This window comes from Prionailurus bengalensis, chromosome B1 (assembly GCF_016509475.1).
Source record: "Prionailurus bengalensis isolate Pbe53 chromosome B1, Fcat_Pben_1.1_paternal_pri, whole genome shotgun sequence".
Classification (NCBI taxonomy): Eukaryota; Metazoa; Chordata; class Mammalia; order Carnivora; family Felidae; genus Prionailurus; species Prionailurus bengalensis.
This window is the reverse complement of record NC_057344.1, coordinates 144,485,172-144,499,777: the sequence shown is the minus strand read 5'-3', so window position 1 is coordinate 144,499,777 and position 14,606 is coordinate 144,485,172. Positions and strand designations below refer to the sequence as shown.

Sequence of the window (14,606 nt, the reverse complement as noted above, 5' to 3'; positions counted from 1 at the left end):
GCAATAAACATAGGGGTGCATGTATCCCTTTGAATTAGTGGTTTTGTATTCTTCGGATAAATACCCAGTAGTGCAATTCCTCGATCTTAGGATAGTTCTATTTTTTAATTTTTTGGGGAACATCCATACTGTTTTCAACAACAGTTGCACCAATTTGTGTTCCCACCAACACAAGAGAGTTCCTTTTTCTCCACCTCCTCACTGACACGGTTTCATGTGTTTTTGATTTTAGCCATTCTGAGAGGTGTGAGGTGATATCTCATTGTGGTTTTGATTTGCATTTCCCTGATGATGAGTGATGTTGAGCGTCTTTTCAGGTGTCTGTTGGCCATCTGTATGTCTTCTTTGAAGAAATGTCTGATCATGTCTTCTGCCCATTTTTTTTCTTTTTTTTTCTTTTTTTTTAACATTTATTTACTGTTCAGAGACAGAGACAGAGCATGAGCAGGGGAGGGGCAGAGAGAGAGGGAGACAGAATCTGAAGCAGGCTCCAGGCTCTGAGCTGTCAGCACAGAGTCTGATGCCAGGCTCGAACTCACGAACTGTGAGATCATGACCTGAGCTGAAGTCAGACGCTTAACTGACTGAGACACCCAGGTGCCCCCTTCTGCCCATTTTTTAATTAGATTATTTGTTTTTGGGGTATTGAGTTGGATCCATTGTTTATATATTTTAGACACTGTTTATTGGATATGATATTTTGCAAATATCTTCTCCCATTCAGTAGTTTGCCTTTTAGTTTTATTGTTTCCTTCACTGTTGAAGAAGGTTTTTATTTTGATGAAGTCCCAACAGTTCATGTTTCCTTTTACTTCCCTTGCTTAAGAAGATATATCTAGAAAAATACTGCTACGGCTGATATCAGAAATTACTGCCTATGCTCTCTTCAAGGACTTTTGTTTCAGGTCTCACATTTAGGTCTTTAATCCATTTTGAGTTTATTTTTGTGTCTGGTGAAAGAAAGTGGTTCATTTTCATTCTTTTGCATATTTCCAGTTTTCCCAGCACCATTTGTTGAAAGACTCTTTCCCATATTCATTCCTCCTTTGTTGAAGATAAATTGACCATATACTTGTGGGTTTATTTCTGGATTTTCTGTTCTTTTCCATTCTTATGTATGTCTGTTTTTATGCCATACTGTTTTAATTACTGCCACTTTGTAATAAAACTTGAAATCTGGAAGTGTGATACCTCTGGTTTTGTTTTTCTTTTTCAAGACTGCTTTTGCTATTCAGGGTTTTTTGTGTTCCATACAAATTTTAGGATTGTTTGTTCTAGCTCTGTGAAAAATGCTGGTGGTATTTTGGTAGGGATTGTATTAAATCTGTAGATTGCTTTGGGTAGCATAGACGTTTTAACAGTATTTATTCATCCAATCCAGAGCATGGAATTTCTTTCCATTTCTTTGCATCATCTTTAATTTCTTTCAGCAGTTTTTCATGGTTTTCAGAGCACAGATCTCTCACCTCTTAAGTTTATTCCTAGATATTTTATCATTTTTTTGGTGCAGTTGTTAATGGGATTGTTTTCTTAATTTCACTTTCTGATGTCTCATTTTTAGTATATAGGACAGCAACAAATTTCTGTACCTTGATTTTGTATCCTGTGACTACTGAATTAATTTATCAGTTCTAGTAGTTTTCTGATGGAGTCTTTAGGGTTTTCTACATATACTGTCATGTCATCTGCAAATAGTGAAAGCTTTACTTCTTCTTTACCATGGATACCTTTTATTTCTTTTCGTTGTCTGATTGCGGTGGGTAGGACTTCCACTATTGTACTGAATAAAAATGGTGAAAGTGCACATTCTTTTTTTTTTTTTTTTTAATTTTTTTTTTAATGTTTATTTATTTTTGAGACAGAGACAGAGCATGAACAGGGGAGGGGCAGAGAGAGAGGGAGATGCAGAATCGGAAGCAAGCTGCAGGCTCTGAGCCATCAGCCCAGAGCCCGATGTGGGGCTCGAACTCGCGGACTGTGAGATCGTGACCTGAGCTGAAGTCAGATGCTTAACCGACTGAGCTAGGCAGGCGCCCTGAAAGTGGACATTCTTGTCTGTTCCCTGACCTTGAGGGAGAAAAGCTCTCCATTTTTCACCATTGAATATGATGTTGGGTGTGGCTTTTTCATAGAAGGTCTTTATTATGTTGAGGTATGTACCTTTTAGGCCGATTTTGTTGAGGGTTTTTGTCATGAATGGATGTTGTACTTTGTCAAATACTTTTTTCTGCATGTGTTGAAATGATCATACAGTTTTCATCCTTTTTCTTCTTGATGTGACATATCATGTTGATTGTCCTGCAAATATTGAACCACCCTTGAATCTCTGGGATAAATCCAGCTTGATCCTGGTATATCTTTTAATGTATTGTTGGATTCAGTTTCCCAGGATTTTGTTGATGATTTTTTGCATCTATATTTATGAGAGTTATTGTCCTCTAGTTTTCTTTTTTGTAGTGTCTTTATCTGGTTTTGGTATCAGGGTGATACTAGCCTCATAGACTGAATATGGAAGTTTTCCTTCCTCTTGTATTTTTTGGAATAGGTCAAGAAAAATGGATATTAACTCTTCTTTAAGTGTTTGGTAGAATTTTCCTGTGAAGCCATCTGGTCCTGGACTTTTATTTTTTGGGAGTTTTTTGATTACTGATTCAATTTCATTGCCAATAATTGTTTGCTCACATTTTCTATTTTTTCTTGATTCAGTTTTGGTAGGTTATATGTTTCTAGGAATTAATTCATTTCTTCTAAGTTGTCTAGTCTGTTGGCATGTAGGTTTTTAAAAAACATTCTGTTACAATTGTTTTTATTTCTGCTGTGTTGGTTGTTATTTCTCCTTTTTCATTAGAGGTTTTGTTGATTTGAATCTTCTCTTTTTTATGAGTCTTGGTAAGAGGTTTATCAATTTTGTTGATCTTTTCAGAGAATGAACTTTCTGTGTTCATTGATCTGTTGTTTTGTTTTTTAGTTTCTATATCATGTATTTCTGCTCTAATGTTTCTTCTTCTTCTTTTTTTTTTTTTTTAATTTTTAGAAAGAGTAGGGGAAAGAGGCAGAGGGAAAGAGAATCTTAAGCAGGCTCCACCACGACCCTGGCATCATGATGTGGGCCAAATCAAGAGGATGCTCAACCACCTGAGCCACCCAGGTGTTCCTGCTTTAATCTTTATTATTTCCTTTCTTATGCTGGATTTGGGTTTTGTTTGTTCTTTTTCTAACTCCTTTAGGTGTAAGGTTAAGTTGTTTACTTGAGATTTTTCTTCTTAAGTAGGCCTGTATTGCTTTAAACTTCCCTCTTAGAACCAGTTTTGCTGCATCCCAAAGATTTTGGGCTGTTGTATTTTCATATTCATTTGTTTTCATGTAATTTTTAATTTCTTCTTTGAATTCTTAGTTGACCCATTCATTGTTCAATAGCATGTTATTTAACCTCAATGTATTTGTGGTCTTTCCATGTCTTTTCTTGTGATTGATTTCTAGCTTCACGGTGTTGTGGTCAGAAAAGATGCATGGTATGGCTTTGATTCCTTTGAAATTGTTGAAACTTGTTTTGTGTCCTAATACATGATCTTTTCTGGAGAATGTTCTGTGTGCACTTGCAGAGAATGTATTGTGTTCTTTTAGGATGGAAGGTTCTGAATAGGTATGTTAAGTCCATCTGGTCCAGTGTGTCTTTCAAAGCCACTGCTTTCTTGTTGATTTTGTTCAGATGATCTGTCCATTGATGTAAGTGGACATACTGTTATTGTATTGCTATGATTTCTTTTATGAGCATTATTATTAACTGTTATTAACATTGTTATTTACTGTTTTATATATTGGGGTGCTCCCAGATTGGGTGCATAAATATTTACAGTTGTTACATCCTCTTATTGGATTGTCCCCTTTATTATTATTATATAGTGTCCTTTGTTTCTTGTTGTAGTCTTTGTTTTAAAGTCTAATTTGTCTGATAAAAGTATTGCTACCCCAGCTTTCTTTTGGCATCCATTTGCATGATAAATATTTCTCTGTCCCCTCACTTTCATTTTTTTTTTTAACATTTATTCATTTTTTGAGAGACAGTGTGTGAGTAGGGGAAGGGCAGAAAGAGAGTGAGACACAGAATTCGAAGCAGGCTCCAGGCTCTGAGCTGCAGCACAGAGTCTGATGCAGGGCCCGAACATAATAGGCTGGGAAATCATGACCTAAGCCAAAGTCAGACACCCAAATGACTGAACCACCCAGGCACCCCCTCCATCCCCTCACTTTCAATCTGCAGGAGTCTTTCAGCCTGAAATGAGTCTCTTGTAGGCAGCATAGAGATGTCTTATTATTTTTTATCCACTCTGTCACCCAGTGTCTTTTGATTAGTGCATTTACGTTCAAAGTAATTATTGATAGACATGTATTATTGCCATTTTGTTACTTGTGTGATTTTACTGTAGATTTTCTCTAATTCTTGTCTTGCTCTCTTTCACGGTTTTGGCTTTCTTAAGTGATATACTTGGATCCCTTTCTCTTTATTATTTGCATATCTATTATTGGTTTTTGATTTGTGGTTACCAGTAGGCTTGTGTATAACATCTTTTGCATATAGCAGTCTATATTAAGTTGATGGTACTGAAGTTTTAACCTGTTCTTTATTCCTGTCCTCCCCACATTTTAGTTATATGGTGTCATATTTTACTTCCTTTTTTTTTTAATCCCTTGACAGATTTTTACAGAAATATTTATTTTCACTGCTTTTGTGTTTATTTTTCATACTCTCACTTACGGTGAGAGTCTTTACATTCTGAGTCCCCTTTATTTCTTGTAGGACCGGTTTAGTGGGCATGAACTCCTTAGTTTTGTTTGAGAAACTCCATATCTCTCCTACTCTGGATGATAGCTTTGCTGGATAGAGTATTATTGGCTGCAGATTTTTCTCTCTCAGCACTTTGAATATATCATGCCACTCCTTTCTGGCCTGCAAAGTTTCTGCTGAAAAATCCTCTGATAGCTTTAGGGGGGTTCCCCCTTGTATAGAACTATCTTCTTTCACTTCTTTTAACATTTTTTCTTCATTGCTATTTTTTGCCAGCTTAATTACTGTGTGTCTTGGTGTAGACCTCCTTGGGTTGGAGAGAGTGGGAATCTATGCCTCCTGGATCTGGGTATCTGTTTCCTTCCCCAAATTAGGGAAGTTTTCAGCTGTTATTTCTTCAGATAAATGTTCTGCCCCCTTATCTCTCTTCTTCTCAGATCCCTCTAATGTGGATGTTATTACACTTGATAGAGTCAGTGAGTTCCCTAAGACTATTCTCAGCTCACATAATTTTCTTTCTGTCCTTTTCTCAGCTTGGTCACTTTGCATTACTTGTCTTTCAGGTTGTTAATTCGTTCCTTTGCTTCATCTAGCCTGCTATTTACTCCATAAAGTGTATTAAAAAAATTTTTTTTTAACATTTTTTAGAGAGAGAGAACATGTGAGCAGGGAGGAGCAGAGAGAGAGGGAGACAGAATCCGAAGCAGGCTCCAGGCTCTGAGCTGTCAGCACAGAGCCTGATTCCAGGCTCGAACTCCCGAGCTGCAAGATCATGACCTGAGCCGAAGTCGGACGCTTAACTGACTGAGCCACCCAGGTGCCCCTCCATAAAGTGTATTTTTAATTTCATTAATTGTATTTATCTCTGATGGGTTCTTTTTTTTTTTTTTTTTTATCTGTTTTAAAGGTTTCACTGATGTCTTCTGCTCTTTTCTCCAGTCCAGTGGGTATCGTTATGATAATTACTTTAAATTCTCTATCAGGCATATTACTTACATCCATTGCATTTTGGTCTGTTGTGGTTTGGTCCTCTTCTTTCATTCGGGAGATGTTTTTGTCTCCTTATTTTGTCTGATTTTCTGTGTATGTGTTAGGAAAGTCAGCTACTTTCTTGTTCTTAATAATAGCCTTATGAAGAAGATGTCCTGTGGTGCCTTGAAGTGCAGTGTCTCCTGTTCCCCAATGCCTGGTGCTTTAGGGAGTGTCTCCCATGTGTGTTATGTGTGCTCTGCTGTTGAGTCTTGGCCTCTTTTTCCTTCAGTTGTCTTCAGAGGTCCTTTGCTTCTTGTGGGTGGCAAGGTGTGCAGTGATCTGCTTGCAAAATGAGACCTACCCCCTTGCATGGGGAACTGAGGTCCTGGAAAACGGGTGGATCAGGACAGGTGGTGTTGGCAGGGTTTGCACAGGTCTTCTCGGGGAGGGGCCCATGGCACCAGGACTCAGGCAGATGTGACTGGGGAGGGCGGATCCACCCAAGCAATGGAGGATGGGGCTTGGTGCTAGTAAGGTAAGGAGTGTCAGCACCTTGCTGGTTTTCCCAGGTGGCCATTGTTTGGGGTGGGGGTGGGGGTGGAAGAGGGAAATGGTGCCTGCCAGGTCCTTTGTTCTTGGAGGGCTCTCCCTGTGATCCTTGTCTTTCCTGGCTATGATGAGATGATCAAATCATTCTCCCTCCCATCAGCTCCCCATTGTTTTTCAACTTGATAGTTCTAAGCTGTATCTGTGTAGGCTGTTGTGCTGTTTCTAATGTCCTAATGCCATCCAGGCTTTCTGAGCTGAACCCACTGATTTTTCAAATTTTAGGCTTTAAGTCCTGCTGGTTTTAAGAACTCAAAATATTCAGCACCTTTGACTGTTAGAGGCAAATATTATGGAGATTTGTCCTCCTCATTCATGGGCTCCCTGGTGTGAAATTCTGTTTTCCGGCTTTCTCTGCACCACCAGCTGTGTGGATGGGTATGGTCCGTTTTGCTCCTAGACCACATCTTCACTCTTCTTTGATGTGGCCTGTTCCCTGCCTTAGTTGTGGAGTTTGTCCTGCCAAGTCTTCAGGTCATTTTCTGGGTTATTTATTCTGATATGGGTGTTATCTAATTGTATCTGGGGGACTAAGGAAGCTCAAGGTCCTCTTACTCCCCCATCTTCCCAGCCTATAGTCTTTATTTTAAAGTCTACTTCATCTGACATATGTATTGGTACCCTGGTGTGTTTTTTGGGTGAGGAGGGCTCCTTTTGCATGGAATATCCTTTTCTTGCCCTTCAGTTTCAGTCTGTATGTCTTTAGGTCTGAAGTGAATATCTTGTAGGCAACATGTAGGTGGGTCTTGTCTTTTTATCCATTCTATCACCTTTTGTCTTTTGATTAGAACATTTAATCTCTTTACATCTAATTATTGGTAGGCATGAACTTAATTGCCATTTTATTGTTTTCTGGTTGTTTCATGTAGTTTTGTTCCTTTTTTCTTATCTTGCTTTCTTTTATGATTTGATGACATTCTTTAGTGTTGTGCTTGAATTCCTCTTTTTTTTTTGTATATGTATTACAGGTTTTTGGTTTGTGGCTACCTTGATGTTCATGTATAATATTCTGTGTATATATACAATATCTAGATTCTATGTAATCTAGATCTATAAGTTAATGGTCACTTAAATCCAAACATACTGTAAAAGCACTACATTTTTACTTGCCTCCTTCATGTTTTAGGATGGCCTGTTTTACATCTTTTTGTGTATCCTTTAATTATTGTAGATATAACTGATGTTACTACTTTTGTCTTTTAACCTACAATACTAGCTTTGTAAGTGATCTAGTACCTTTGCTATATGTTTGCTTTCATCAGTGAAATATTTTTCATTCAGAATTTTCTATTTATGGCCTTAAAGAAGTCCCTTTAACATTTCTTGTAAGGTTGGTTTAGCTTCAAATCTAAATGATAACTTTGCTGGGTAGAATATTCTTGATTGTACCTTTTTTTCCCCCTTGTAGCACTTTTAACATATTCTGCCACTCCCTTCTAGCCTGCAACGTTTCTGGTGAACAGACAGCTCATAGCCTTATGGGGGCTTCAATGTATGTAACTAGTTGCTTTCCCTTGTTGCTTCTAAGATGTTATCTTTAATTTTTGATATTTTAATTATTATGTGTCTTAGTGTGGACCTCTTTGGGTTTATTTTGTTAGGGGTTTCTTTGTGCTTCCTGGACTTGGATGCCTGTTTTCCTTCCCCAGATTAGGGAAGCTTTCTACTTTTATTTCTTCAAATAAGTTTTCTGGCTCTTTCTCTCCTCTTTTGGGATCCCTGTAACACAAATGTTAGTACACTTGTTGTTGCAGAGCTCACTTAATCTTAACTTCATTTAAATTTTTTTTTCTTTTTGCTGTTAAGCTTCAGTGGTTTCTGCTACCCTGTCTTCTAGATTAGTGATCTGTACTGCATCCTCTAACATGTTGTTGATTCCCTCTAATGTATTTTTTATTTCAGTACTGAATTCTTCACCTCTTATTGGTTGTTGTATTTTCTATTTCTTTGTTGAAGTTCTGAGTTCATCCACTCTTGTCTAAAGTCCAGTGAACATCTTTATCACCATGACTTTGAACTCAAGTAGATTGCTGTTTCATGTAGTTTTTTTCTGAGGTTTGTTTTCTTTCATTGTCTCATTTTGTCTGACTCTGAGTGTTAGGTAGGTCAACTGCATCTCCTGGTCTTGAAAGTAGTGACCTTATATAGAAGTCATCCTTTGGGGTCCAGTAGCATAGTCCTGTTGGTCACCAGAACCAGGCATTCTGAGGGTGTCCTGTGTGGGCTGCATGCACCCTCCTGTTGTGACTGGGCCAGGACAGCTGAGGATGTACTGGTGGGTGGTGCTGGCCCCCAGCACAGGTGGATGTGAGGCCTGGCTGCCGCTGCTGCAGGTACACTGGTGGGCAAGGCTGCTGCAATGACTGGTCATGACTGCTGTGGGCAGACTGGTGTGCAGGGCTCGTCCCCTGCTTGGGTGGCTAAGAGGTGTGGCTGTAGCTGTAATGGGTGTGCTGATGGAGTGGGGTTAGTTCCTGGTACGGCTGGCTGCAACTGCTGCATGTGTGGTGGAAGACAGGGCTTGGTCCTTCCCCCCGCTTTCCTGGGGCAGGATAGGTTTTGGAGGGGCACAGGGCTTCAAGGAGGCTGCCTGCTGAGTTTTGCTTGGTGGGAACTACTGTCAAAGAGAGCCTGCTGGGGCAGGTCCACAGGAGAACACCAGGGCTAGGTAAGCAGTAATAGCCAAGTAGATGGAGTGTAAATACTAGCTCCTGCCAGCGGCTGGCCAGCTAGGTTTAAAGAGGAGGGCAAGAAAAATTGTGTGCACCAGCATGTCCATTCATGAAGAAAGTGTCTACGGAACCCTTCCCCTCCAGCATGTAGCCTAAAATTAGTCAATAAAGACTTCAGATACAAGCCAGACACTTTAAACTGCTGCCTCTGTTTTGGTCTTGAACCTAATGATACAGGGTTCTGGCTCTTTAAGAGTGGAATGGGTTTCCTGTTGCCCTCCCAAGTCTCCCAGAGAGAAGTCCTGCTGATTTTCAATGCCAGATGTTATGGGGGCTCATGTTCCCAGTGCATGTCTCCAGGGTTGGAAGCACTCCATGTGTCCCATGTGGGGTCTGATCCCCTCACTCCTCAGGGAAGACCTCCATTCCTTGTGGGTCACCACACTAGCTGTTTGGTTCTCAGGTTCATCTTCGCCTCCCGAACCCTTCTCAGTGTGGTTTTTTTATATCCCTAGCTGCAGGAGAGCTGTTTTGCTAGTCTTCAGGTCATTTTCAGAGCCAGTTGCATCCTCAGTGTGTCTGTGGGAGGAGGTGGGCCTGGGATGGGATCCTCCTGTGTGGTCATCTTCCCTGCAGTCTCAGTGTGCTTTCTTCTGTTCGCCTCTGTTCATGTTCAGAATTTTGAGTCGACTGTCTGCAAGCACTGTTAGCCAGTTGAAGATTAAACACAGAACTTGTATAAATAGCACTGGAGAATACAGCTTAGTCCTAAGGCCAAACTGGGTCCTTCCTCCTCCTACCCACCCAAACTGGAACTTGACTTACTTGCTTGGACCACACCTGTAGTTTGACCAAGTCCAGTTATCTAACAGCCTATATGAATAAGGGTAATAAGCCTGCCTTAACACATTAAGTTAGTGGGATTGAAACTTGGGAGGCTGACTGGCCCTGTCTAGGAGTATTTACCTTGTGAAATTAGCCTAAGAGTGTCAGAGCACAAAAAACGAAAGGCAAGAGAAGTGAACATAGCATGCGTGACTCGCAGTCTGTCCACTAGAGTATGTGGCTCAGTGAGTAACAATTCTCATCAGTTACATCAACAACTCTCCCTACTGTAGGAGGGTATACAGAGGGCCAGAAACTCCTTCCATACTCTGCTACATGGATGAGGATGGGACTGACTGCCTGTTTTCTGGCTGAGGAAGAAAACACAGGAAAATAGACAAATTCCTCTTTTGGGACTGTTGGAATTGCCACAATGAGTAGGAAAGTATGATGGAAGAGAATATAGCAAGTTTGCATGGCATTAACTTGGCAAAAGTGGCTGGAAATTTTCAGCACCTAACTTGGAAAGAATCATTTTTGAAGTTCCCAGTCTTCTACACAACTTTAACCTAGTTTACAGCTGGACAGAACTTCCTTCAGTGAGATCTGAGAGGATGGCCTCTTGATAAGTATCACATCCCTCACCACCCCCATAAACACAGTGTGGCAAGATTCATGGGCCTGTTTCTCAAAACACTTCTCATTACAAGCCAAAGCACGACAGAAATGAAAAGTTGAAGCACTACAAGAGGGGTCAACATACAGCCCAGGGGTGAAGTTTGTAGTCAGAAATTGTTCAAAATAATCTGTTAAAAAAAAAAAAATCATTTCATATCATGATGTCTAATTCAGATTTTTCTAGTGTTTTCAGTTCCGAATGATACATTAAGGAATTTTTTTAATGTTTATTTTTGAGAGAGCACAAGGAGGCAGGAGCAGAAAGAGGGGGACAGAGGATCTAAAGCTGGCTCTGCACTGACAGGCTGACAGCAATGAGCTGGATGTGGGGCTTGAACTCACAAACCGCATGATCATGACCTGAGCCAAAGTCAGATGCTCAACTGCACTGAGCCACCCAGGTGCCCCAGGGGATTCTTTACCATAGATGATACTTGAAATAAGTTTTACTTGCCATAACCTAGTCAAACTAGATCAGCATTGATACATTTTCCTTAGGAGGGAAAAATCAAACTCAAGACTAGAATTCTTAAATTGCGGTTATGATTTAATACCTGTGAGGACATGGTTATTTTCCCAGAGCCAAATAAAGCATCAGACAGAATTATATAAAAGTAATTACAATCAAGAATTTATTTGTTTTCATCATTTTTTTAAGAAATAAAAAGATCTAAAAAGCAAAAAAAGTTGCAAAAATGATAAAATGTAATTCTGTTATATCCTAATTGCTTAAGTGTGTTCTGTAAATTCCAAATAAGTAAAATAATATAAAAATATATTTTCAAATCTTTATAGGATGAAAAGATAACCACAATCATTAAATACTCTTGGATTTCCTTTACTCCTCCCACAGATGAATTCACAAATATATAAAAACTGACGTACATTTACATTCTGAAGTACAAAGCTCCAACAGCCAAATAGTTACACAGTTTATTTTGTTATGTGCAAAGTAGGTATTTCATATTTACTTGCTATGGAAAGCAGAGTACAGGCTCAATGGAGAATAATCATTAAACACTGATTAGTTTTAAGAATAATGCTGTTGTCCAAATGTACAGCGGCACATACTTTTCGTAATTATGTACTTCTCTTTTACAGTAACAGCTTTCAGGTATGAATCTTTCGAAGGCTACCTTTGAACAGCTGTGAAGTGGATGTTATTTCAGATCTGATGAAAATAATTTGACAGTAACCTCCTCAAAAGCCAGAAGAGGATTTTTTTTCTCCCTTCCATGTGGTCAGTTTCATTCTTAAGGAAGGCCTGATGTTGCAAGAAGATACATTTCACAAACCCTTAACATAAGTTTGTGAATTGTCAACTAAAGACACCACCTCTGATGTGGATGGTTTCATTCAATCCATGTTCTACCAACTTTATATCTTCTAGGTCATCTTTTATGATGCTAATCAAATGGCTAAGGCCTTCCTGTTGTTGTTTCAAATGCTAGAAGGAATTAAAATATATATTAATGTATTAATCCATTAAACTGCAAACTATGCACATGAAAAAGGACTTTTTCACTATTTTACTAGCAATACAGCACTTGGTAGCTGCTCTAAATAGAGTGGACATGCATATTAAAACATTTCATACTACAGCTTGTGCTAACACATTTCTATGACCTATAGTAAACAAAACAAAACAAAAAACAGTATTTTCCATAGAAATTGTACAGAAGATATAGATTTTTAAAATATAATGCAAGAAGGTATTCAGATATGGAGGACTAGCAAAATAATTCTGAAAACTAAAAGTTTTCATGTTTTGAAGTACCAAGTATATAATGATGGTAACAGAACTACAATTGCTAACATTTTAAAGCATCCAAGTGTTAAGGCAGTTTTCAGAGCTTCATGGGTATTAACAAAATTTTTTTAAGCACTCTTTGGGGATGCATTACGGCATCTCTACAGATAGGAAAATTGAGATGCAGGTAAGAAACCCGCTCAAGGTCCTAAACTAGGTGATGAGCTGTGATCCAGTCCCAAAACAAGTGTTCATATTATTCTAAACTTTATTGCATAATCACTCTATCAATATACTGGAATCTTTCTCAGCTACTTTTTGGAGTTATTTACAATGGAATATAATCAAGTGGATGTATATGTCCCAAGAACCTAGGAGCCAAAGTGGATTTTAGTTGTATAATATACAACTAAAGCACATAATAAAACTGGATTTGTAGGTGACAATTATAACCATCTAAAAATGCCCCAGGCCATGACAACAGCCCTAAGATGTTCCTCAAAATTTACCATTTTAATACCTTTAGATACAGTCACTGGTTAGACAGCTTTCATTAAATCAATCTGTATTTATACTGAGGAAAATAAACTAGAGCAGTACTTTCCAAACTTTTCACACCAGATGAGCTAAAAGTGGTTGGAGGGGTTCTGGCCACCCCAACCTCCACCTGGGTCCCCTGAGGGCTGAGGAGATCAATGATTGGTACATATAGGTTGGGCATAGAGGACAGAGAAGTTACTTCTCAAATTGTACACACAAATCACTCTGATCTTAATAAAATATACATTAAGTAGGTTTGGAGTAAGGACTGAGATTATGCATTTGTAATGACCTCTCGTGTGTTGCTGTTGCCACCTACAAATTGAGTAGCAGGGTGTAGGGAACTGTGGTGCCTCCACTAACTGAATTCATCTTTTATTATAAAATATACAAGACACAAAAATACCCATCTTAACCCTTTTTAAAAACACACAGTTCAGTAACATTAGTATATTCACATTATGGAAAATCACTACAATCTGTATTTTTGGAACTTTTTCATCTTCCCCAAATCTGTACCCATTAAATATTAATTCCCCATTCTCCCTCCCCTCAGGCTCCTGGCAACGACCATTCTATGAGCTGAATTACACTGTATAAGTGTACTATATAATTATATCCTTTTAAACTGGCTTATTTCACTTGGCGTAACATTTTCAAGACTCATCTGTGTTGTAGTGAGTTAGTTTCCTTCATTTTTAAGGCTGAATAATACTCCACGGTGTGTGTGTGTGTGTATATACATATATATATATATGTATATACACACACACACATATATATACATACATACACACTGTATTTAGTTTATCCATTCATCTGTCTTTGAACACTTGAGTTGCTTCGACATCTTGGCTATTGCGAATGCTGCTAAGAACATATGTGTGTCCCTGCTTTCATTTCTTTTAGGTATATATTCAGAAGTAGAACTGCTAGATCATGTATCAGCTAGATGTTTAATTTTTTGAGGAACTGTTTCCACAGCACTTGCACCATTTTACATCACCACCAGAAATACACAAAAGTTGTTTTCTTCACAGTCTTGTCAATACTTGTTATTTACTGTTTTTTTTGGGTAATAGCAAGCCTAACAGATGTGAAGTGAATTCTCCTTTTAAAATGTGCACCCTAGCCCTAGTGCACTTACCTGCTTGATTTCTCGTAACAGATCTGCATCTATGTAATATCTTTCTTCAGATTTGACTGCTCCAAAATGATTCTGCATCCTGATTTGGGACATCAGTTCATTTAGTCGGCCCTAAAAATAAGACCGAGTCAAATTACAACTGCTAAGGACAGCAACCACTTCTAAAAGAGAATTTTTTTTTTAATTTTTTTTTCAACTTTTTTATTTTTTTTTATTTTTGGGACAGAGAGAGAGAGAGAGAGCATGAACGGGGGAGGGGCAGAGAGAGAGGGAGACACAGAATCGGAAGCAGGCTCCAGGCTCTGAGCCATCAGCCCAGAGCCTGACACGGGGCTCGAACTCACAGACCGCGAGATCGTGACCTGGCTGAAGTCGGATGCTTAACCGACTGCGCCACCCAGGCACCCCGAGAATTTTTTCTTTTAAAAGGATGGGTACTACTCTTATAAAGTTGTGTAATTCTCCCTCTGTACATTATGTGAAACATTAATGTAAGCCAAAACCACATCATTAAGAATCTACTTTAAAAAAGAAGTTTTGATTAAAGAGAACAAAATACTTAATAAAAGCAAGTATACATAATTCCTCTTTTTGAAGACTGACAAATTCTAGCTCTATGGTCCTATAAAT

At 38.8% G+C, this 14,606-nt stretch overlaps 1 protein-coding gene across 2 annotated transcripts in view; it reads right to left on the bottom strand.

The window, feature by feature from the left end:
- Positions 1-11,458: 11,458 nt before the first annotated feature.
- NUP54 (nucleoporin 54) overlaps positions 11,459-14,606 on the bottom strand; it is a 30,759-nt gene continuing 27,611 nt past the window's right edge. For both annotated transcript variants that reach the window (XM_043572434.1, XM_043572435.1), the window contains 2 exons: positions 13,977-14,087; positions 11,459-11,986 (listed from right to left, as the gene is read on the bottom strand). In XM_043572434.1, the coding sequence (XP_043428369.1) occupies positions 11,858-11,986; positions 13,977-14,087 (240 nt within the window). In that variant the 3' untranslated portion in view covers positions 11,459-11,857. The remainder of the gene's footprint in view (positions 11,987-13,976; positions 14,088-14,606) is intronic.